General features: G+C 42.2%; 1 protein-coding gene across 1 annotated transcript in view; it reads right to left on the bottom strand.

Annotated features, from left to right (window-relative positions):
- Positions 1–23,487, bottom strand: part of MPRIP (myosin phosphatase Rho interacting protein) — a 233,971-nt gene that overhangs the window by 88,969 nt on the left and 121,515 nt on the right. The window contains 1 exon segment of the mRNA XM_020967312.2: positions 1,689–1,840. Within this exon segment, the coding sequence (XP_020822971.2) occupies positions 1,689–1,840 (152 nt within the window).

Raw genomic sequence — 23,487 nt, forward strand, 5'->3', positions numbered from 1 at the left:
ATACCAAAGTCAACTGAGCTGGAAATCTTTTTGCACTCACCTCTGAGCCAATGGAGGCTCAGGAAGCCAACCATAAGGTCAGCAGGGTCCTGGAAATATGCGTAGGGGAAGACTTGGTTCCCAACTTGCACCCTTCGGGTGTTGTCAAGGTAGTTCCCAACAGAGGTACTCTACGTGTAAAATACATTCCCTGACCTCCAAGAGCTAACAATCTATAACTAAGGAGATGAGGCATACACATATACATGCCTCCTTGGTCTTGGTGACACCTTCCTGCTTGGGATATGACCACAAAATGTTAGACCTGGAAGGGCCCTTCCAGCCTTGGAGAGTTGGTCCAACCTTGTCATTGTAGAGACAAGACAATGGAGGTGCAGAGTTTGAATAACTTTCTCAACATCTTACAACAAGTATGTGATAGGGGCAGCTAGGTGATGCAGTGGATAGAGGTCCAGCCTTGGAGTCAGGAGGACCCCAGACACTTGACACTTAATAGTTGTATGACCCTGGGCAAGTCACTTAACCCCAATTGCCTCACCAAAAACCAACAAAGTATGTGACAGAGCTGAGTTTGGAAACTACATCTCCTGATTCCAAGGGTCCTGTGTTCTTTTCCATAAAAACCACAATGCCTTGTAGATGCCCCACCTTGTCCCCTCTGATCAGGGCAGGCTAACTTCAAGACTGAGGTTTAGTTCTAACTCCTTCATAAAGGTCTGAACTGCTTCAACATGCAGTAATCTCTCCCCTTACCAGCCCAAAATCACTAATCTGTCCCTTAAGGGGACATAGCATGTCTTCTGCTTCTTTATATCTCAGAACCTTGCACATAGTAGGAATCCAATATATGCTTAATGCTGAAAATAGAAGGCAAGTCAACTTCATTAAACTTTGTTTCATCTGTAAAATGGAGATAATATCTCTCACCATCTTTCTCATAACGTGATTCTTACAAGGTTAAAAGGCAAGAAAGATGTAAAGTCCTTTGTAACAACCTTAAAAAACTCTGGGTTGATGATATATACTGTAGTTAACAAATTCATGCACTGTATATTCAAGTCAACACGGCTTAGTGGAGAGAAGTAAATGGGAAAGGGAAAGGGACAGGGCAATTTGGCATAATAGATACAGGGTCAACCATGGGATCAAGAAGGCCATGATTCAAGCCCTGCCCCTTGGCACATACTAGCCAAGTCCTTTAACCTCTCAGCCCCTCAGGGAATTTGAAGTTGCAGACCCGGCGCCAACAGACATTGAAATAGGGAGTTTTGACTGTGGAAGTTCCCACAAAGTATGAACAAATCATCCCCTTAACCATTATCATCATCATCATCATTAGACTTCCTGGACAGTTAACACTCTTGAAGGATAGAGATGCCTGGTGATCCCAGAGACCCTCTGTGCTCCCCCTACTCACAGCTCATGTTTCTCCACAGTCAATAAGTGGAGAAAACTTTGGGTCATATTTATACAAGGTAGACTTTCAACTCAGGACTTAGGTGGATTGGCCAGACCGCTAATCCTTAATAGTTAATGCCCAATGATACCTGATCCTACATGCTTGACAGAGTCTAAACATTCGTACCCATGAAGGTGACCACACGGCCTCCTGCAGGGCATCCAAGCTCAGCGTCCCAGGGTAAAGCTGTATTTTCAGAAGCCCTTTCCACAACTCAGACAACACTTACCCACTGATGATCTCTTTGTTCTCTGCCCGGATGAAGTGCTCCTTTTCAGGCGTCAGAATACACAAAGAGAACTTTTGGCCGGTGCGGCCCTCTCCATCCACCACATCTGTGCACTGGTTCATGTTGATGGTGCCCTGAGGAAGTGTTGTAGGCTACAAGGAAGAGAAAAATGCAACAGATTATTCACAGGAAGGAACAGAGGATACATGATAAGGCAACAAATACAAATACCATGTCAAGGTAGCTTTTTTTGTTTGTTTGGTTTTGGTTTTTTTGCTAGGCAATGGAGTTCAGTGACTTGCCAAGGGTCACAGCTAGTGAGTGTTTTGTGTCTGAGGCTGGATTTGAACTCAAGTCCTCCTGACTCCAGGGCCGGGGTTCTATCCACTGTAGCACCTAGCTGCCCCTTATTTTTTTTTTAAATAAAATTTTACTGTTAACTTTTGTTTTTATATCACCTTCATGCCTCAGTGTAATCTTCTCCTCTCTCCCCTTCCCAGATAGTAATTCTTTCAGGAAAAAGAACAACAAAGTTCAGAAAAGGTGACCAACAAATCAATAAAGTCTGACATGATGTGCTCATAGTCACCTCCACAAAGAAAAAAGGGAGGTTCTCTCTTACATCTCTTCTTCAGAGCCAAGCTTAATCCTTATAATCTCATAGCATTCAATTTTTTTAAAAAATTTATATTGCTGTTATCATCGTGTGGTATTGTTTTCCTGGTTCTAACTACTTTAACTTTTCATCAGTTCATAAAAGTTCCCCTGTATGTATCATATTCAACATTTCTTCTAGCTCAATAATATTCAATTACTTTTGTCGTCCACAAATTGTTTAGCCATTCCACAACTGATGGGCATTTGCTTTGTTTCCAGTCCTTTTCTACTAAAAAAAGTGCTGCTATAAATTTTTTGTACACACAGGGCCTCTTTGTTTTTTTTAAATCACTGACATCAATTTACTTTCAACCACCTAAATTTTACTATATCTATATTAATTACATCTCCCTCAAGAACCGCAAGAGTTTAATAACCTCATAGTTTATATTATGGAAGGAAAGCACCGAATTTGGGACACTTAAACATACCAAGTCCCCCACGGCTCTATTTACTCCATTTCTGTGTGTGTGTGGATAAAAACTTATTTTTAGTTTTCAACAATCACTTCCAAAAGCTTTTGAGTTTTAAATTTTCTACCCCTCCCTTCCCAAGATGGCACAAAATCTGCTATAGGCTCTACATATACATTCCTATTAAACATATTTTCACATTAGTATTGTTGTAAGGAAGAATTAGAACCAACAGGAGGAATCAACCACCAGAAAGAGGAAACAAAACAAAACAGAAGGGAAAAAAAAGAACAAATAGTATGCTTCAATCTGCATTCAAACTCCACAGTTCTTTCTCTGGATGTGGATAGCATTTTACTCCATTTCTTTTATTCTCAAGTGGCAAGAAAGAGAAATCACCTTGCTTCACCTGAAGAAGAATCAGAACCTGGCTCTTTTCCCCTGTTTCTAGCTGGAAGACAATGCCCCAGGGGAGACAGGAAGGGTAGAGACCAATTAGGCAGAACACGGAAAATTAGGATTAGGCAGGCAAAGCTCCCAGACTCAGAAGAGCTAACTGGTCCAAGAAAGTAAGAAAACAATGCTTTGGAAGAGATGGTTTTTAAATAGCAGAGCTATTTTTAGAGGCAGAGTAGGGGCCAGGGAGACAGAGAGGAGAGACCACAGCCTTGCCCACAGGTTACAGGACCAAAATGGACCTAAGCTTCTATTAGACACATTTAGGCACAGCACAGGAAACTGTCTCCCAGGGACGCCAAGAGATCTTCTCCAGAGCCTTCCAAGCACAGTTTGGCAAAGGGACACAAGGACTCGTTATGATTACTTTAAGATGCTTCCTCCCACCTCTCCCCCAAAATCTTTGCAATAGTGAAGGCTATAAAACACCAGAAATGGTGATCATTGGAGGGGATGAAATTTCATTCTCTGGAATACTTTTTATTATTATAATTCTTGGTATCAATGACAATAACAATAAAAAATCACGAACAACTTTTAAGAACTTGACTTTAGTTCTCAAAGATTCTAGTTTAGCACCTTCAATTCATTATGTAACTCTAGGAAGGCTGCTTATGGGAAATCTTCCTAAAGTTGAAGTATAAAACCTGTTAAGGATAATCCCAGCTTCTGGAATTCTGTGGTTTCTGGGGCTCCCTTTTCTCTTTCCTGGATGTGAATCTTACAGATCTAAGATACTGGTCCCTTTCTACCTTCCCAGTCTTTTCCACCTTTCTTCCCCCTATGTACTCTTTGATCCAGTGATTCTGGTCTCCTTGAAATTCCTCCCACACTGACTCTGTGAATTCTCACTGGCTGTCCTCGTGCCTGGATTCTCTCCCTCCCTGGCCTCCTGGTTTCCTTTACACCTCAGCTAAAAATCTTATCTTCTACAGAAGCTTTCCAGTCTTCTGCAATGCTAGTGCTTTCTCTTTGTTACCAGCTAATTTATCCTGTATGTATCTTGTCTGTAGCTGATTGCAATATTGTCTCTCCTTTAGATTATGAGTTCCTTGAGGACACACAAACTTTTTGCCCTTTTGGGGGGTATCTCCAGAGCTTAGTGAGTGCCTGGCACACGGTAGGCACTTAACAAAAGCTTATTAACTTGTTTTGATTATGATCTGACACTTTCCAGTTCTTTAACTATAGGCAGATCACTTAGACTTTCTAAGCCTCAGTCTCTTCATCTACACAACAGAAATGATAACATTTGCACCATCTCTAAATAGGGAGGCAGTGCGGTACAGTGGAGATATGACTGGCTCTGGAGTCAGTGAACCTGGGTTCAAATCTGACCCACCGAGAACTTGGGGAAGTTACAAACTCCATCTTCAAAATGATATGCTGGTGAAGCTGTGACCTGATCCAATTATTCTGAAAAGCAGTTTGGAACTATGGCCCCAAAGTCACTAAATTGTACATTCCCACTGACCCAGTGGTGTTAGCGCAATATGGGCTATACCCCCAAACAGGCCACTAAAATGAAAAGAAGAATCCAGGTACAGCAAGGCGTTTTGGCAGATTTTTTTGCAGAACAAAGAACTGGAAACTAATTCGGGGGAGGAGGAGGACATCAACTGGAGAACTGATGAATAAATTAAGTTATATGATTTAATAGAATACTGTTGTGCTGTAAAATACTTTTAGAGAAATCTTGGAAGGCTTTCACGAACTGATGCAAAGTAAAGTGAACAAAACCAAGAAGACAATTTATACAACAACAATAATATTGTAAAAACGAACAACTTTGAACCACTTATGAGCTCTGATAGATGCAGTGACCAATCACAATTCCAAAGGACCTAGGATAAAGCATGCTCCCCACTTTCCAGACAGTGAGGTAACAGACTCAAGAAGAAGACAGACATTTCCTGGACATGGTCAATGTGGGAATCCATTTTGCTTGACTATGCATATTTGTTGCAAAGCTTTTGTTTTTCTTTCTTCAATGGGTAGGGGAGAAGGGAAAGAAAGAAAGAAAGAAAGAAAGAAAGAAAGAAAGAAAGAAAGAAAGAAAGAAAGAAAGAAAGAAAGAAAGAAAGAAAGAAAGAAAGAAAGAAAGAAAGAAAGAAAGAAAGAAAGAAAGAAAGAAAGAAGGAAGGAAGGAAGGAAGGAAGGAAGGAAGGAAGGAAGGAAGGAAGGAAGGAAGGAAGGAAGGAAGGAAGGAAGGAAGGAAGGAAGGAAGGAAGGAAGGAAGGAAATAGATGTTTACTGTAAAAATTATATTTAATGTTAAAAAAACATTTTGGAAAGAAGGTGGCGAAGGAGGTAGAAGAGGGCAGAGACAAAGACCTCTAAAAAAGACTTTATCAACACAGTATTTTTTCCACTTAAATCCTAAGAATGGGCCAACTAAGCTTTAATGCTTCCTATCTTTCAGGCATCAAGAGGAGGACAGGTTGGGTGCTATGGACGAAAACCAATATGAAATGTAACTGGCATAGAGCTTGAATGAGAAATCCTAACAATAATAATAATGATGATGATTAACCACAGTACTAATAGCAGCTAGTATTTATATAATACTTTAAGATTTGTGAAAAGCTTTATTACCTCTCTGATTCCCCACAACAACCCTTTGAAGTAGGTGCTAGTATCGTCCCTCATTGTACAGATTAAGAAATGGAGGCCGAGAGGTTAAAGTGATTTGTCCAGTGTCACACAGTTAATGAGCATCTAAGGTGAGATTTGATCTCAGGTCTTCCTGACTCCAAGTCTAGCATACTACTCCCTGAGCCACCTGACTGCTCCCGCAAGACAAGAGAAATAAATAAAAGGCATAAAGACAGGTAAAAAGCAGAAAAAGCCATTTCCCTTTTGCTAGTGATATAATGATTTACCTAGAAAATCCTAGAGAATCATCAAGTATATTGATTCAGCAAAGTTGTAGGTTATAAAATAAACCCGCAAAAGAGCACATTTCTATATAACAATAAAATCCAAGAAGCAGAATCCAAGAAGGGAAATGCCATTTCATAACTACAAAATGCACTAAATGTCAGTCTACCAAGGCACACAAAATACATGTATAGGTTCAACAACAAAGTCCTTCTTAAAGAAACAAAGGGCAACTTATGTAATATTTGGTGCTCATGGCTGGGTCATGCCAGTGTAATAAAAATGATGATCCTAACAAGGTTAATTTTTCACTTTAATCTATACCAATCAAGGGATACTATACAGAACCTGACAAAATAATAACAAAATTCATTTGGAGAAATAATGATCCAGAATATCATGGTAAATCATTCATGCTTTCTGTCTCCTGCCTTTACTCCTCCCCACCTCCGAACAGAACATAAATTCCTGGTGGTGGGGGACTTCTTTTGACGTTGCTTTGAATCCTCTCCTTCTGGCACAGTGCCTTACACATAACACAAGTCTAAGAAGTACTTGCTGGATCAGATATCATCAGTGTAGGGGTGTCTGTTCTGTCAGTTCATGTCACGTTCCTCTATACCTTCTTACCCCATATAGATCCCTGTCTCTGTCACCCACAAAGGATCCACCCAATGACCTGGAAGCCACCTTCTAGCTCTCTTAACATTCTGTAAGTATGTACCAGGGGAATACTGAGGTAGTCTACCTTTTATCCCTCACTGTTACTACATTACATCTTCATCAACATGCTTTATTCTAAGATCAGGTAGATGAGTTTATAATTCCAAATTGATGTCGCTCTTTTGGCTGTGACTTCTTTGTACCTGACAAGAAGATAAAATGTACTCTGGCTAAAGGAATTTCTAGGCTCCTTTGCTCTCCTCATCATGGCTCTTTAAAGAGGCCACATACATGCATGTATATACACATGTGCAAAAAATATACACAAATACATACTAATGGGATAGGCTTCATACTGAAACACAATGTGTGCTTGTCATCCATTTGATTTATGCGTGGATGATTAAATTAATCTCTTTCAAATAACAAACATTTCACTTAAGAGCTATTTTGAGAGTCTCTGCAATTAGTACACATTGTTAATCTTCTCAAAGGAAGCTTGTACAACGAGAACAATGTTAATCTTCTACATGGAAGACTTGGAGAAACTCACCATCAACTGTAAACTCTGTCTCTGGACCCTGGGCAACGCATCTTCCATGGCACTACCGGACAATTCTTGTGAAAATGTCTCTCTGTTTAATTCCTTATTAATAGTCATACTTGGCCAACTGCTGAACAAAGATATTTCTGTAGTTGTAGTTGTCATCCAATAATGAATGATCTTATACGTGTCCAGGAAACAACTTATTGGGGCAGCTAGGTATAGAGCTCTGGCCTTGGAGTCAGGAGGACCTGAGTTCAAATTCAGCCTCAGACACATAACACTTACTAGCTGTGTGACTCTGGGCAAGTCATTTACCCCTCAACTGCCTCACCAAAAAAAAAAAAAAAAAAAGCAACTTATTTAGAGAGAATTTTATTCTACTCTACTTTATCAGATACTTATTTCCCCCCCCATCAACAGACATACATAGCAGGATCTTATGTTATCTGAGCCTTCCAGTTCATCACAGGATTATCTTGTAGAAAAATGAGAAAGCTTGCCAATTCCCTTCCCCTATTTTAGGAAGATCTTCAATCTATACATATATAGGTCATTTAAAAAGAATTTTTAGAAACGAAAGAGAAAAATGTATCAGTATTTGCTGGTGTCTTCTTGGTCGCTTTCCGGTAAAAGGTCATCTTTTCATTTGTTTGCAATCTTTTCCTCTTTGATATCTTGAAAATCAACTCCTGTAGTTCTTAACATTTTAATAGGTCCAGCATGGATTTCTTCTCTGTTTAATTATAGGCTTAGCTATTCTTTCTGTTTGAACCTTAGGTGCTATTTTTCACTAGGTACTGAGATTGAAATGCCAACCATGGGGTCCGCATTACCATCAATGACGATGATTATATAAACAACAATCTGTTCCATGTTATGTCTATTTGTTATCCAATGTTCAGTTTCAATTACAAGTGTTCCCAGGATGATCTAGCTTAACTAGATGACAAACAAAACTCTCTATAAGCTTCCCCACCCCCCATGCTCTTGGCTATTTTACGAGACACCTTTTGTCTACTTAATAATCACCATATTAATTTCATCCTCAGCACCATACTCATCATTCCATATTGAACTTCAGGGGTCAGTATGGCTCCTTCCCAGACTGAATATAGGAGAAATGGAAAGATTACTTTATTAATCCTAAATCTAACTCAGCTCCACTTTCCAAAAGAGTAGTAAAGAAAGACAAAAAGGTGAGACACATCTTTAGACCACCTATATACTAACTCAAGGCCATATAAAGGCTTCTCAGGTACAGGCTAGAGTCAAAGCCAGCAATGGAAGGGGTCTAGGCAGTAAGACAATCTTTAAGGTGGGAACACTGTGGGTATCTAAATCACACAGCTCTCTCTGTTTTCAGTGAGGCTAGCTGGGAGGGACAGTGTTGTTCACAGCTTTTTTCAATGTACTCAACACAAATAGGCATAACTTCTGTGGCGAAAGCCCCAAGGAGAGGGGGGAAAAAATCTTTTTTTTATCTGGATGGGTGGCCCAGAGACCAAGAGCCCTGAGTTGATGAGTTTTTCCCCCCACTGACATTAACGAAACAGTGAGTTTACTGAACCTGACTGAAACTCATAGGCCTCCTGGGAAAAGGCTTCCTTCTTTTCCAATTAAAGGGTTATATCAGCACTACTGGGGCAACTAGATGGTTCAGTGGATCGAATCCTGGCCAAGGACCTCAATTCAAATTTTATATCAGACACTTACTAGGCACGTAACTGTGGGCAAATCACAGTTCCTCATCTGTCAAAAATGAACTAGAGAAGGAAAGGCGAAACCACTTTAATATCTTTGCCAAGAAGACCCCAAAATGGGGTACTAGAGAGCCCAACACAATGGAAAAGACTCGATAACATCAAACAAAATCAGCACTTGGGTGCTAGAGTTCCACCCCTCCACTGCCTCAGACCAGCCCCCTTCCCTGAAAAGGCAAAAATGGTGACTCCCAAACTGCACCTCAGATCAAGTGCTCAGAAAGAACACTCCCCCAACCTAATTCATGTTACATCTTGAATTTATTTCCTTCCTGTTCTTTAAAGAGTTCAGAGCATTCCACCATTAGCCCACCCATCTTCACTATGTTCTTGTAAAGTGGGGCTGGTTATCAACACCATTTCACAAAGAGAAAGTTGTACCTGACATGACACAGTTGGTATGAAGACCAAACTAAACCCAAGTGGTCAGTCTTCCCTCAATGACTTCATCAAGGTCCAAAGGCAGGTAGTGCCTGAGGGATTGTCCCAACTTCTCTTTCCCTTGCCAAATCCATCACCATTTCTCAACCCCAGAACTATTCAGACAATCCTTTCTGTAGTACCCCACTGTCCTCCCACAAAGGTTGTTCCTAGGTCTCAGCAATATGAACACAGAATTGAATAAAGTCACAGTCCACCACCTAGTAACTGTCCTCTAGCACTTTGGGTACTAGAGGGTGCTAAACTTCTGAGAGGACATGGAGAAGAGGAGATCAGGAGAGGTTGTGATCAGCACCACTGAAGGGAACTCCCACTCTGATGAGATGGCAGACCCCTCTGAGAATGCCTTATGTGCCTAATTGGGTTATAGCCCCCTTGAGGACCAAGACCATGTCGTATCTCTCACAGCAGCAGCCAAGGGTATGTCATTCCCTAAGCAGGTGCCACACACTTGCAAGATGTCTGAATACATTCTCAAGAATACCTAAGCAATAAGCTTCCTTTAGCAAGAATATCAAAGTGAATTTGGTGAAGGACTTTCAGAGTGGCGTCAGCACTCAGGGTGATTCACTTTGGTCTAAGACAACACAATGCCTAGCTACTGCCTCTTCTGATCTACCAGTGCCTTCCAACTCCTATTCCCATTGCCAGAAGTCCTGAGTACAAAGGAAATTCTTGTAGGTTTCCTGACACATCAATCTTCCATGTCAGACAAACTTCTAGCAAAGAGAACAGCAAAAAAAAGGAATACCAGGCTGTAACCCCCATCTAACTTCAGGGAATGCCCAGCTATCGAGGTCAAATTGTTCATAGGAACTCCTCTCCCCTCACTGTGTATCTTCCAGAGGCTCGCCAAAGTAGAAAGTCTGCAATTTTCTTACTGACATTAAAAAAAAAAATCCAAGCTTAATTGCCTGTTTCTCAATAACATCCTACTCCATGACCTTTAGAGACTCAGTTGGGCCTCTCAATCTCTTTTTTTAGGGGAGAGGTTAAGTGACTTGCCCAGGGACATACAGGTAGAACGTATCTGAGGCTGGATTTGAACTCAGGTCCTCCTAACTCCAGGACCAGTGATCTATCTACTGTACTACCTAGCTGCCCTTTTCTAAATCTCCTGAAAAGCAAGCTGAAGTTCAGTTCTTGTGCAAATGGTGAGTTTCAACAATCTAACAATAACAAGCTAATATTAATATATCACTTTAAAGTTTGCAAAGTGCTAATGTACAGGGTACCCAAAAGTGTTTGTGCAGTTTTAAAATATTAAATACTTTAAACAACAGAAGCTTAAAACATCACAAAGACTTCTGGGACTCTGTGTGTGTGTGTGTGTGTGTGTGTGTGTGTGTGTGTGTGTGTGTGTGTGTGTGTGTGTGAGAGAGACAGAGAGAGAGAGAGAGAGAGAGAGAGAATGAGAGAACAAATGAGAGGGAGAAGGAGAAAGGGAGAGAGAGAGAAGGATAGGGAGAAGGAGAGAACGAAGGAGAGGGAGAGGGAGAAGGGGGGAAAGAGGGAAGGAGGGAGGGAGGGAGAGAGAGAGAGAGAGAGAGAGAGAGAGAGAGAGAGAGAGAATGAGAACGAATGAGAGGGAAAGGGAGAAGAAGAGGGAGGGAGGGAGGGAGAGAATGAGAGAACGAATGGGGGGAGAGGAAGACAGAGAGAAAGAGAGAGACAAAGAGAGAGGGGGAGAGAATGAGAGAACGAATGAGAGACGGCGAGAGGGAGAGAGAAATCTATTTGTTCCTTACAACCACCACCACAACCTTGTGAGATACGTGCTTATATCCATCTTGCCAATGAGGACATTGAAGCAGAGAAAAAAGTTAAGTGAGATTTGTCTAAGGCCTCGCAGCTCATATATATATGTAAGGGGATCTAAGCTTCCATGTCAAGTCTTCCTGACCCCAGCAGTCTATTCCCTATAACCACCTGCTACAGGCCTGAGAAAGGAGCAGTAATCATGAGGACGGCACTTTCACATCTTCTGAATACTGTGCCAACTGAGCTCTTCTTAGCCCAAAGGAAATTCAAACATTCCATAAATATTGGTTTATGCACCAACTGCTCTAGGTGCTAAAAGAGAGACAAAGATTAGGTAAAGCGATCTCTAGCCTGTAGGAGCTAACAACTTAGGGAAAACACAGGTTAACATAACACAAATGGAAATGAGGCAGAAGAAGAGAACAGAAATTCCTGTGATCAAAAGAGGGAGAAATCACTTCTGGTAGGCAAAGGCTGCTATGAGAAGCAGGAATGTAAGGGCAGGATCCAAACTTGACAAGAGCCCAGAATACGAACACTAACAAAATACGAGTTCTAGTACCACTACCATTACTGCTGCTGCCGCCACCACCACCACCCCACCATTAACAGTAACTATGACATTTAAAGAATGTCTTATGGTTTATGAAGAGCTTTATATAAGTTCGCATTTTATGCTCACAGCAGTCCTGTGATACAAGCAGGACAGGTAACCACCCCATTTTTCATATAAGCAAACTGAGTCTCAATACGGCACAAGACCAAAGGACTAGACCTTAGGTCTTCTGACCCAAAACCCAATATTCCTCTTCTATCATGGCAAAGCCTTTCTCTAATCCCAATAGAAAAACACTAAGATGATGTGACTTTGCAGCTAGTATCATAGAGGCCTCTAGAGATCACCCTTTTTAAAGGAAGCCTTAAAACATGGGGGAGAAGGGAACAGAAAAAGAAAAAAGGTGAAAATGGAGAAATGGGACAAAGGGCCTCAATCAGACCCCTAGAGCTTAAATCTAGAGCTAGCTTTGTCTTCTGCTTTGGAAGCTCTGGGGTTCCAAAGTTTTCCCTGTGGCCATAATTTCTGATTTTCCACAATGGAGCACCAAGACAGGGAAAGAAATCGGAAACCCCCTTTATACATCCAGGTTGAAACAATGCTCCAGTTCAGGCCCAGGGGAAGAGGACAGGAAGTCCTAATGATCTCCTGGAAAATCCATGACACACACTGGCCTCCGGCCTGCCTCTCCCTAGAGCGCCCAACTAGGTGGGCCTTTGGAAAGTGCCCCTCCCTGCTTCACAGGCCAAAGGAGGAAGGCCCAGGCCAGGGTGGAGGAGGTCTCCTGTTGTGTCTGCTTGGCCCCTTCCTTCCTTTCAACAAGCTCTGCAGTCCAGGTAGGAACAATCTGCACAGGCAGATCCAAACAGAAAACCAGGGGCCACAAGGATTTTCCCTCTACCTTTTCCAATTTAACCACGAGGTTAGTAAGACTAATGATACCAGAATCAGGCGGTCCTTTCCTTCCAAAGTGTTCAAAGGCAGGAAAATAAGGAGGGAAGTTGGGCTTATTTGCAAGTATGGATGTAGCGGAAAGAGTGATGGGCTGTAAATCCAGAGATCTGAGTTCTAGTGTGGACCTCAGTTTCCTCATCTGCAAGCTAAAAGGGAGGAGGGGAGGGTGAACATTCTAGGATCCATCCCCCCACTGCAGTAAGTCACAGAGAACTTGAAAGAGTTGCCCGAACTCCCTCATCAGGTTGATGGTACTGATGTGACATGAGCATGGGTCATTCAGCTCCCAGTCTAGAGTTTTTTCCCCTGATACCACAGTCTCTGAAAGGAGACAGCATTGACTGTGCCCAATTCTCAACATTCCTCAACATCTATTTCCTCTCTAGTGGCCTGTGTGGTTTTGGTCCATCCTGGAAAAAGGGATCTTATCAAGAAAGGCACATACATATATAACACAGGTTCCATCCTGAGAGTGGCTACCCCATCTCATTTAAGAAAGGGCATATGGGGCAGCTAGGTGGCACAGTGGATAGAGCACTGGCCCTGGAATCAGGAGGACCTGAGTTCAAATCTGGCCTCAGACACTTAACACTTACTAGCTGTGTGACCTTGGGTAAGTCACTTAACCGCATTGCCTAACTTAGCACCCCCCCCCCCAAAGAAACGAATCCCAATTTTTGGGCAGCTAGGTGGCACAGTGGATAGAGCAGTGGTGCTGAAGTCAGGAGTTCAAATCCGACCTCAGACACTTACTAGCTATGGGACCCTGGGCAAGTCATTTAACCCCAATTGGGGGGGGGAGGAGGAGGAGGAGGAGGAGGAGGAGGAGGAGGAGGAGGAGGAGGAGGAGGAGGAGGAGGAGAGGAGGAGAGAAGAAGAAGAAGAAGAAGAAGAAGAAGAAGAAGAAGAAGAAGAAGAAGAAGAAGAAGAAGAAGAAGAAGAAGAAGAAGAAGAAGAAGAAGAAAGGGCATATGTTAACCAAGGGCAGCTAGGTGGCGAAGTGGATAGAGTGCTGACCCTGGAGTCAGGAAGAACCAAGTTCAAATTTGGCCTCAGACACTTATTAGCTGTGTGACCCTGGGCAAGTCACTTAACCCTGTTTGTCTCAGTTTCCTAATCTGTCAAATGACCTGGAGAAGAAAATGGCAAACCACTCTAGAATCTCTGCCAAGAAAACTCCAAATGGGGTCACAGAGTCAGACATGACTGAAAATGACTGAATGAACCATATACTAATCAATACAACAGGGTCTTCTGAGACAGACCTACTGGAAAGAGAGAAGGAAATTTGAAGAAAGGCTAAAAGATACTTTTGTCACACCCATCCTATTCTTAGGATCCCAGAAAGAGCACCAGGATTAAATTGTTATTGTTAGTTTTCCAAGTAGCCCCACCTCCATCACCCTGTTTCCTCCAAGCATAAGCTTTGTATATTTATAGCCCCCAGCCTTCCCTGTCCTTAGCTAGGTCATGTACAGTACTATTTTTTTTTTGGCTAGGCAATGGGGTTAAGTGACTTACCCAGGGTTACACAGCTAGTAAGTGTCAAGTGTCTGAGGCTGAATTTGAACTTGGATCCTCCTGATTCCAGAGCTGGTGTTTCTACCCATTGTACCACCTAGCTGCCCCCAAAACTATTCTTTAGGAGAGTCACTGGCACCACTGAGTGCAGGATGAATTGCAGCTGGGGAAGAAATTTAAGGCAGGAAGACTGATCAGAGGACTAATATAGTAAGTCCAGACTAGAGGTGATAAGGGCCTGACCCAAGATGGTGACTAATGTGAACAGACAGAAGGGGACACCTATAAGGGATGTTGTGAAGGCAGAAACAACAGACTTAGTGATACACTGGCTATATGGGGTGAAAGAGAGAAGTCACAGATGTCACTGAGGTTATGGGACTAGGAGACTGAGAGAATGGTGGTACCCTCAACAGGAGATCCAAAAGAAGGGAGGGATTAGTGAGGGTTAGGGAGTAGGGAGGGATAATAGATGTTTCTGGACATGTTGAGTTTGAGATATCCAAAAAGCAGGAGGTGATGTAGGAATGGGGCTCAGGAGACTGGCTAGGGCCCGATATATAGAGCTGAGAATCACCTGCAGAAAAGTGATAACTAAATCCAAGGGAGCTAATGAGATCACCAGATGAGACAGTATAGAAGGAAAAGAGAAGGCCCCAGCCACAGCCTTGGGGGATGACCCCAGTTAGTGGGTATGACATGAAGACCTAGCAAACGAGAAAGGAGGAGCAATCAGACCAGCAGGAGGAGAACCAGGAGAAAGCACTATCATGAAAACTTGGGGAGATGAGTGTGATTAACTATGTGAAATGATGCCCAGAGTTCAAGCAGGACAGAGACTGAGAAAAGGCCAATAGATCTGTCAACTGAGAGAACACTGAGAACAGAAGGAAGGCCAGATAAGCAGGAAAGCTTTGGAAATTACATATTGATGTATAACCTATATCAGATTGCTCACTGCCTCAGAGTGGGAGGAGAGAAGGGAGAGAGGGATAGAATTTGGAGCTCAAAACTTTTTTTTTAATGTAAAAAAAAATTTTTACATGTAATTTGGGGAAAAATATCAAAAAATTACATGTTAAATTTGTCATATACTTACAAGGAAAAATAAAGGTCTGTATCCCAAAAAGATTATAATAAAATGAAAAAGGACCCACATGTACAAAAATATTTATAGCAGCTCTTTTTGTGGTGGCAAAGAATTAGAAATTGAGGGAATGCCTATCAATTGGGCATTGTTCAGCCATTAAGCTAATTGTGGTAAATGAATGTAATGGAATATTATCATTCCCTAAAAAATGATGAGCAGGCAGACTTTAGAAAAACCTGGAAAGACTTGAATGAACCGATGCTGAGTGATGTGAGCAGAACCAGGAGAACACTGTACACAGTAACAGCTACAATGTGTGATGACTAACTTTCCCAGACTTAGCCCTTCTTAGCAATGCAAGGATCTAAGACATCTCCAAAAGTCTCATGGTGGAAAATGCTATCCACATCCTGAGAAAGAATTATGGAGTTTGAATGCAGATCAAAACATGCTATCTGCTCTTTTTTTTTTGTTTGTTTCTTCTTTCTCTTGGTTTCTCCCATTGGTTCTAATTCTTCTTTACAACATGACTAATGTGAAAACATGCAGGAAGACCTGGATTTAAACCCTATCTCAGACTACTCCTGTGATGCTAGGCAAGTAGTTCACCTTTCTGAGCCTCAGGTTCCTCATATGTAATATTAGGATAATAACAGCCTCTCCTTTGTGGGGTTATGATGAGGATCAACCAAACAATCAATAAGCATTTACCAAGCACCTACTATTACATGTCCTGAACTGCACTCGGTACTATGGATACAAAGACAAACAAGAAAGAGTCCTTGCTCGCCCTCAAGGAGCTTCCAGTTTACCAGGGAGACAATGCATACAAAGATCAGTCTAGACAAAGCAAACACAAAATTGGAAGAAGGGCACTAGCAGTGGTGGATCAGGAAAAGTTCTGTCCCTTGCAAACCTTACAGTGATATATGTGTGAATTATTATCATTTTTTGTTGTGATGGTTGTTCAGTTGTTTCACTCACGTCTGACTCTGTGACCCCCAATTGGGGTTTGCTTGGCAAAGGTATTGGTGTGGTTTGCCATTCCCTTCTCCAGTTCTTTTTACAGATGAGGAAACTGAGGCAAACAGGATTAACTGACTTGCCCAGGGTCCCACAGCTAATACATTTGAACTCAGGTCCTTCCTGACTTCAGGTCCTGAGCTCTATGCACTACGTCACCTAGGTACCCCATTATTACTGTGATTATTAAAGGAGCCAGAATGTGGAGGGATTTAAATGTTGAAGAATTTGGATTTTAACCTATCCAATTCTTCCCCGTTTGTTCTTCCTTCACAGAATAGCATACAGCCCCTTTCGCAAAACAGGCAAGGAGCTCATCTGACATATTTGGATAGGCCATCCTAGGGAGCCCAGAACTAGACTTTGTCCTTGACTCCTTTCTCCCAAGGGCTTCCAGGAAACTCTCCATCACACCCGGGCTGACTGATCCCCTAGGCTGGGCATTCCAGGTTCTTAGCTAGTGAGGGGCTATCCAAGCCACGGTGCCTGATGCAAGATCTGACTCATTTCCTGATCAAGTTCCATTAAAGGCCAAGCAGCCCGGGCACTAAATGTCAGGGGCAAGAGCATGAATACAGATGGCCTCATTGTCTCACTCTGGCTCCCCATCCCCACAAGGGCATAAAGGGAAGGAAAGCACACTTACAGACACTCTTCAACCTGTCCTCTTATTCCCTAGAGTACAGCCCTTTGGCTGCGTCCCGGACAGGTTTATGCTTATGCTTTAATCAACCCATCCCTCTTTCAGACCTCTTCTCAAAGAGCGAAGAGCAAGGAAGGGAATATAAGACCATATACCTTCCTCATCTTGCTCAGTAGTAGCCCAGGGACAGGGCTCTACCACAGGCTGCTCCCAAAGGACAAAAAGGGAGCTCTGGATGGGTTAGACAGCCACCCCGGGTCCCAAGCAGGAGAAATGCCAGACTACCTGCTTTATCACATTCTGGGGATAGTAGTCAACAAGAATTGAGAGAGGCACTGGATTTAGAGTCAAGAAGACCTGAGTTAGACTCTTGAGTTGCCTCAGAGATCGAATAGCTCTATCATCCAGGAAAGTCATTTAATCTTTCTCAGCCTCAGTTTCCTCATCTGTAAAATGGGGATAACAGAAGACCTTACATCACAGGTTCACTGCAAAGATCAAATGAGAGAAGTTATATAAAGCACTTAGCAAACCTTATTCTTGCTGTCAATTTAGTTGTTTCAGTTGTGTCCAACTCTTTGTGACCCTGTCTGGGGTTTTCTTGGCAAAGACACTAGAGTGATTTGCCATTTCCTTCTCCAGCTCATTTTACAGATGAGGAAACTGAGGCAAACAGGGTTAAGTGACTTGCCCAGGGTCACACAGTTAGTGTCTAAAGCCAGATTTGAACTCACCAAGATGAGTCTTCCTGACTCCAAATCTGGCACTCTATCCACTGCACCACCCAGTACTATTTAAATGCTAGCTATTCTTATCATTAAACACCTATTATGTGCTAAGCACTGTGGTAGGCCCTAAGCATACAAACACAACAAATATAATTCCTACTCACATGCAGCTTTGTCCTCATAGTATATGCACTGGCACATGGGGCTTACTGCAGGAAAAAGAATGAAACTTCAGACTTTTGCATGGAAGCCTAATGGAGCTAGGCATCTGACAAGTGCCAGCTGTCCCCTTAGGAAGCAACCCTTCAGCGCAAGACTTCTAACAGGAAGAACTTGAAAAGAATGGACCAGGAGTGGGTGGACATCACACAGCTGTGTGACCTTGAGAAGGGCACTCAATCCCTCAGTGTTTCGGTACTCAGAGATCCGTCCCTCTCCAGAGAACATCAGAAAGAAGCCAAATATGGCACTCCCCAAAAGAGAAAGGGGTGGAAGGAAATTTGTTGTTGTTCAGTCATTTTTCAGTTGCGTCCGACTCTTTATGAACCCATTTGGGGTTTTCTGGGCAAAGATATTGGAGTGGTTGGCCATTTCCTTCTCCAGCTCATTTTACAGATGAGGAAACTGAGGCAAACAGGGTGAAGTGACTTGCACAGTCACACAGCTAGTAAGTGTGAGGCCAGATCTGAACTCAGGTCTTCTTGACTCCAGATCCAGAACTCTATCTACTTCACCACTTAGCTACCTCTAATATTACCTCCCTGTATATCTACAGGAAGGCAAAGACCAGGTCTTATGTGAATTTTATATTGCCCCCAGCAACCAGAAAGAATGGGGCTCTATACAAAGCAGGTATTTAACAAATTATTTTTTTCATTAACTTCATCCTTCTCATCATCAGCCAGAGTAGGCAGCCATGAGGTCAAGTGCAAAGTACCCTCAGATGGCCTACTAGACCATGTTATATTTTCAAAAAGTAAATTTTATAGATGCCTTTTGTTTTTATAGCTACTACTATAGCAATAGCTCCCACCTCCCCAAGTAACTGTCCCTTATAGCAAAAGTGATCATGTCTGATAATGAACATTCATTCAACTGTCAAATATATCCAGAGACAGGCAACATACAAGAGAAATCATCCAAAAAATGTGTGATGGGAAAAGAGAAAACAGATGGACAGCCTGAGGGGTGTACTGGGACCCCAGGAATGTAAAAAGAACTAGAAGGAGGCTCTCCAAGCTCCTTGGGCTGATCTTTTGTGGAAGAATGTGGAAAAGAACTGCAAAGGATGAGAAACATCATGGAAGGGCTACAGTCTGTACCTATGAAACAAACATCACAAGCATTGGAGATCCATTTTAATTAGTTGGTTCCTCAAACTAAAGTTTAACACCTGTCTTTTCTTTTAAAAAACATTATAAGCGGTAGCTAGGTGGCGCAGTGGATAGAGCACCGGCCCTGAAGTCAGGAGGACCAGAGTTCAAATCTGGCCTCAGACCAAACACTTGACACATACTAGCTGTGTGACCTAGATTGCCTCACAAAAAAACCAAAACAAAACAAAACAAAATTATAGAATTGTGCATAGAGACAAAACACGTGTTTCTGGATTTGGGAAAAGCAAAAGGCTATCTTACATGTAGGATATATTATTATTTATTTGATTATTATTATGCATTATTTGATGCAAACTTAAAGCTTATATGGTAAGTCTAAATTAGAAGTGATTCCCAGGATGCTACAATGGGACAAGGCGAGGAATCAGGGAGAGACAGAAGCAGGGTGGTGAAGGGGGCATTCACCGAACTGTGATCACATTACTGTTTTTGGTTTGAAGCCAAAACTCAGGCTGAATCAGGATATTGATAAAGGGAAGCAGAAAGGCAGGTGGTGTGTTTTGGGAGGGCAAAAAGCCAGGTGGAAGGCAAGCAGGAAAAGCCGATGTCACTGACAGTCAAGGTAGAGGTCATCCAGTACAAAGTTATTTTATAGAGGAGGAAGGTGAGGCCCAGGGACAGAGTGACTTAGCAAGATCAAACTAGTTAGCACAGCAGTGAGAAAGGAACAGGTCCTCTGACTCCCAAGCCAGTATTCCTTCTATACATCACACTTTTATGTTTTCCAAGGTAGGTAGGGAGGCTCCTGAGGATTCCCACTAGGCCTCACTATTATTCCCAGGGAGAGCTGAGTACTTGTGAAAGGAGTCAGGATAACCTAGCTCAGGTCCACACAACAGGTGCCATACAATTCATCTCTATATTGGATGTCTGATCCACAGTATTATTGAGAAACCTGTCCTTTGTTGGTGACGATACAAAAATATCTGTCTTTTTCTCTCTGTCTCTCTGTCTCCTTCCCTCCTCCACCTCTGCTTTGAATGTTTTTATTCTAAACTTACCAAACAGCATTTTCATATACATAGAACAGAAAAAGGATTGTAACATATGTACAATTTGCTTTTTTTTAATATTTACTAAGTCTAACATATAACTTTCAAAGCTGTCCTGCTTATGTCTGTGATTCTTTTCTGACCTTTCTTTTCTCTTCTGCGCATTAAAAAAAAAGTGCTTCAATGACCCTCTTGTTATTTGTTTCTTTTTTCAGACACTATGTCTACCTCTCCTTTCCCTTCCACCCAAATTGAAAAACAAAAAAAACTTTCTTAAAAATTTTTTTATTTAAAAAAAAAAACCTTTTAAGAAATATGTATAGTGAAGCAAAACAAATTCCCACAATGGCCAGATCCAAAAATGTATGTCTTATTCTGCATCTCAAGTCCATCACCTTTCTGTCAGTCACTGGATAACCTGCTTCATTATTAGCCTTCTAAAAGCAGGGTTGGTTACTGATCAGAGTTCTTAATTTTTCAGTTTCATTTTGTTTTTTCTAACAATGTCACGGTTCTCCTGGTTCTGCTCAATTCACTCTGTATCAATTCATACAAGTCTTCCCAAGTTTCTCTGAAACTCTTCCATTTGTCATTTCTTACAGCACAATAATTATTCCATTACATTCACACACCATAATTTGTTCAGCCATTCCCCAAATGATGGAAACTCTCTTAGTTTTCAGTTCTTTGCTGTAACAAAAAGAACTACTAAAAATATTTTTCTATAAATGACAGTCTCTCCTTTGATCTCTTTGATCAATGTGGGCCAAGTAGTGATATCACTATGTAAAAGGGTATGCAAGGTAGCGACATTTTTTTTTATCTTACCCCCTTTTCTAAGCTCTGACTTTATTTACCATGTTCTCAATTAAGACACTATCTAATTGATGGTAGCAAGGGACACAGGAGGAACCCAAAGAAAAATAAGGGCATCTGAAGGAGGGAGGAAAAAAAGGAGCCTGGGGCAGACAGAAATCTAGAAGAGCAGAACAAAGAGTTTGACAAATTCTCATTTCAAGGACCTGAACTGGCTGTATTTGAAGCTGTCTTTAGGATTCAGGAACTTAACTAATGCCCTGATTTTTGGGCTCTGTACTAGATCTAGTCCCATAGGGAAAACAGACAAGGCAAGAAAAGCAGAGACAAGGAAATGAGCTTCTAGGCTGCTTCCAGGAGTTGTTTTCCAAAAATCTTAGCTCAGGGAGACTATGGGTGAGGGTGTGTTGAACACACAAGGTCAAGTCCTGTGGGACTATATAGTGGGAGAGGGAAGGGACGGAAGAGGGGAGAGAAGAGTAAAGAGGATACCCAGCACGTTCCAGAGATGGGTATGGGTGTGTCTGTGGCTGTCATCTGGACTGACACACCAACCAAACTTCCTTACATAAAGGTGAACAGAGAGATCTAAGCAACTTGCTATTTTAAAGAAAGGGGGAGAGGGTGGGTGGGGGTGGGAAGTGAATGCTACGAGGGAAGTTTTTTAGTCATTGCCATTTCAGAAAGTTCACTCCAACACCTGCCCTGGTAACCTATGGCCTAAACACCTATCTCCAACTAGAATAAGTGAGCCCAACTGGCTGGACCAGGGACCTCAATGCTAGAAAAGGCTTTTCCTTGGCTGATCTCTGCTGTCCAGTTATGACCCTTATGGCCAGACCAACCTTCTTTCCAGTTTGGAGAGAAGGGATACACAGACTGACATTTCCTCTTCCTCACACACAGAAGACCATGATGCTAATCCCACTCCCCTCAACGGTGGTTAGCATGAAGAAACAATTTCCAAAGTTAATTCTAAAGAGATGCTAGGTCTGAGGCGTGGGAGAGTTATTACAATGATAGTACAGCACCGTGGAAAGAACACTGGATTTGGAATCGGAGAACCTGGGTTCAAGTCCTACCTCTGACACTTGCTACCTGTGTAAGCCTCTTAATGTCTCTCGGTCTCAGTTTCCTTACTGATAAAATTTAAAAGTGAAACTAGTTGGCCTCTTGGTCCCTTCTAGCTCTTATGACCTATGATCCAATGACCCTAGGAACCCTGTTCTGTCACTTACTACCTACGGTACTGGAGGCAACTCAACCTGAGTTTCAATTTCCTCATCTACAAATGACCTTTAAACGTTCCTTCCAGTTCCAAATCTAAGATACAAGACCTTAAGGCAGGAACACTGATTGTAAGAGGGCCTGAGCTTCCTCCACCTTCATTACATCTTTATGTAAGTGGAGAGTAACCATAAATCAGACACTGGAGTCAAGCAAGGAAAGATAATGAGGGGAAAACCTATTGTGTTTGGGGAAACCCAGGACTTCCTATGCAGGTGGCAAGCATGGAGACCTATAAAATGGAACCCTGGGAAGAAGGGAGGGGGGGAGAGACTGGGAGTCACTTTATTCATGGAATTGTTGAGCTGAAGAGGACACCTCTGGTTATCTAGTACTGCCCCATAATTATATAAAGAAAAAAACTGAGGTCCCAACAAGAGAAGCCATTTGCCTAAGATGACGGCTTGTAGGTAAAGGTGAAACCCAGATTTACTGACTCCCAGTCTGGGCTCTTTTCACTAACAAACCCCACCTCTTCTGTCAGACTTATGAAACTCACAGCTGCCTAACCTCAGAGATGCCAGGTAAGCCTGCTGGACCCAGTCAGAGACACAGGCTCCAGTTTCAGCTGTCCCTAATGTCTTGTGTGACTTGAGATAACTGCTGCTCTCTCTGATGCTCAGTTTCCTTGTCTGTAAAATAAGAAGACTGTACAAAATGATCTCTAAGGACGCTTTCTAGCTCTAACTTTTGAGGCTCCCATCCTAGAAAGAAACTCTTGTATTGGAAAATGGTTGAAGGACTGTTTAAACAAGCACATTGGTTTATTCTTGAGACTGGGAAGAAAGCAGCTTTGTGGCCAGGCAATACTTTTTTTTTTTTTTGCTTTTTGGTGAGGCATTCGGTGTTAAGTGACTTGCCCAGGATCAGCTAGTAAGTGTCAAGTATCTGAGGTCACATTTGAACTCAGGTTTTCCTGACTCCAAGGCTGGAGCTCTAACCACTGTGTCACCTATCTTCCCCCCTGCAATACATTCTTCCCTAGAGAAGCCCTTCACCTTACTCCCATACCCCCTGTCCCACTTCCAAGAGCCCTTAAGGGAAATTTAGCTCTTGCAGTATACCCAGGGAAACTAGATGGCACAGTGAACAGACTACCAGGCCTGAAGTCAGGAAGACCACTGTTTACATCCAGTCTCAGACACTTATTGGGTATGTGACCCTGGGCAAGTCGCTTAACTCTGTTTGCCTCAGTTTACTTATCTATAAAATGA

Source organism: Phascolarctos cinereus, unplaced genomic scaffold (genome assembly GCF_003287225.1).
Source record: "Phascolarctos cinereus isolate Bilbo 61053 unplaced genomic scaffold, phaCin_HiC Scaffold_4;HRSCAF=312, whole genome shotgun sequence".
NCBI lineage: Eukaryota > Metazoa > Chordata > Mammalia > Diprotodontia > Phascolarctidae > Phascolarctos > Phascolarctos cinereus.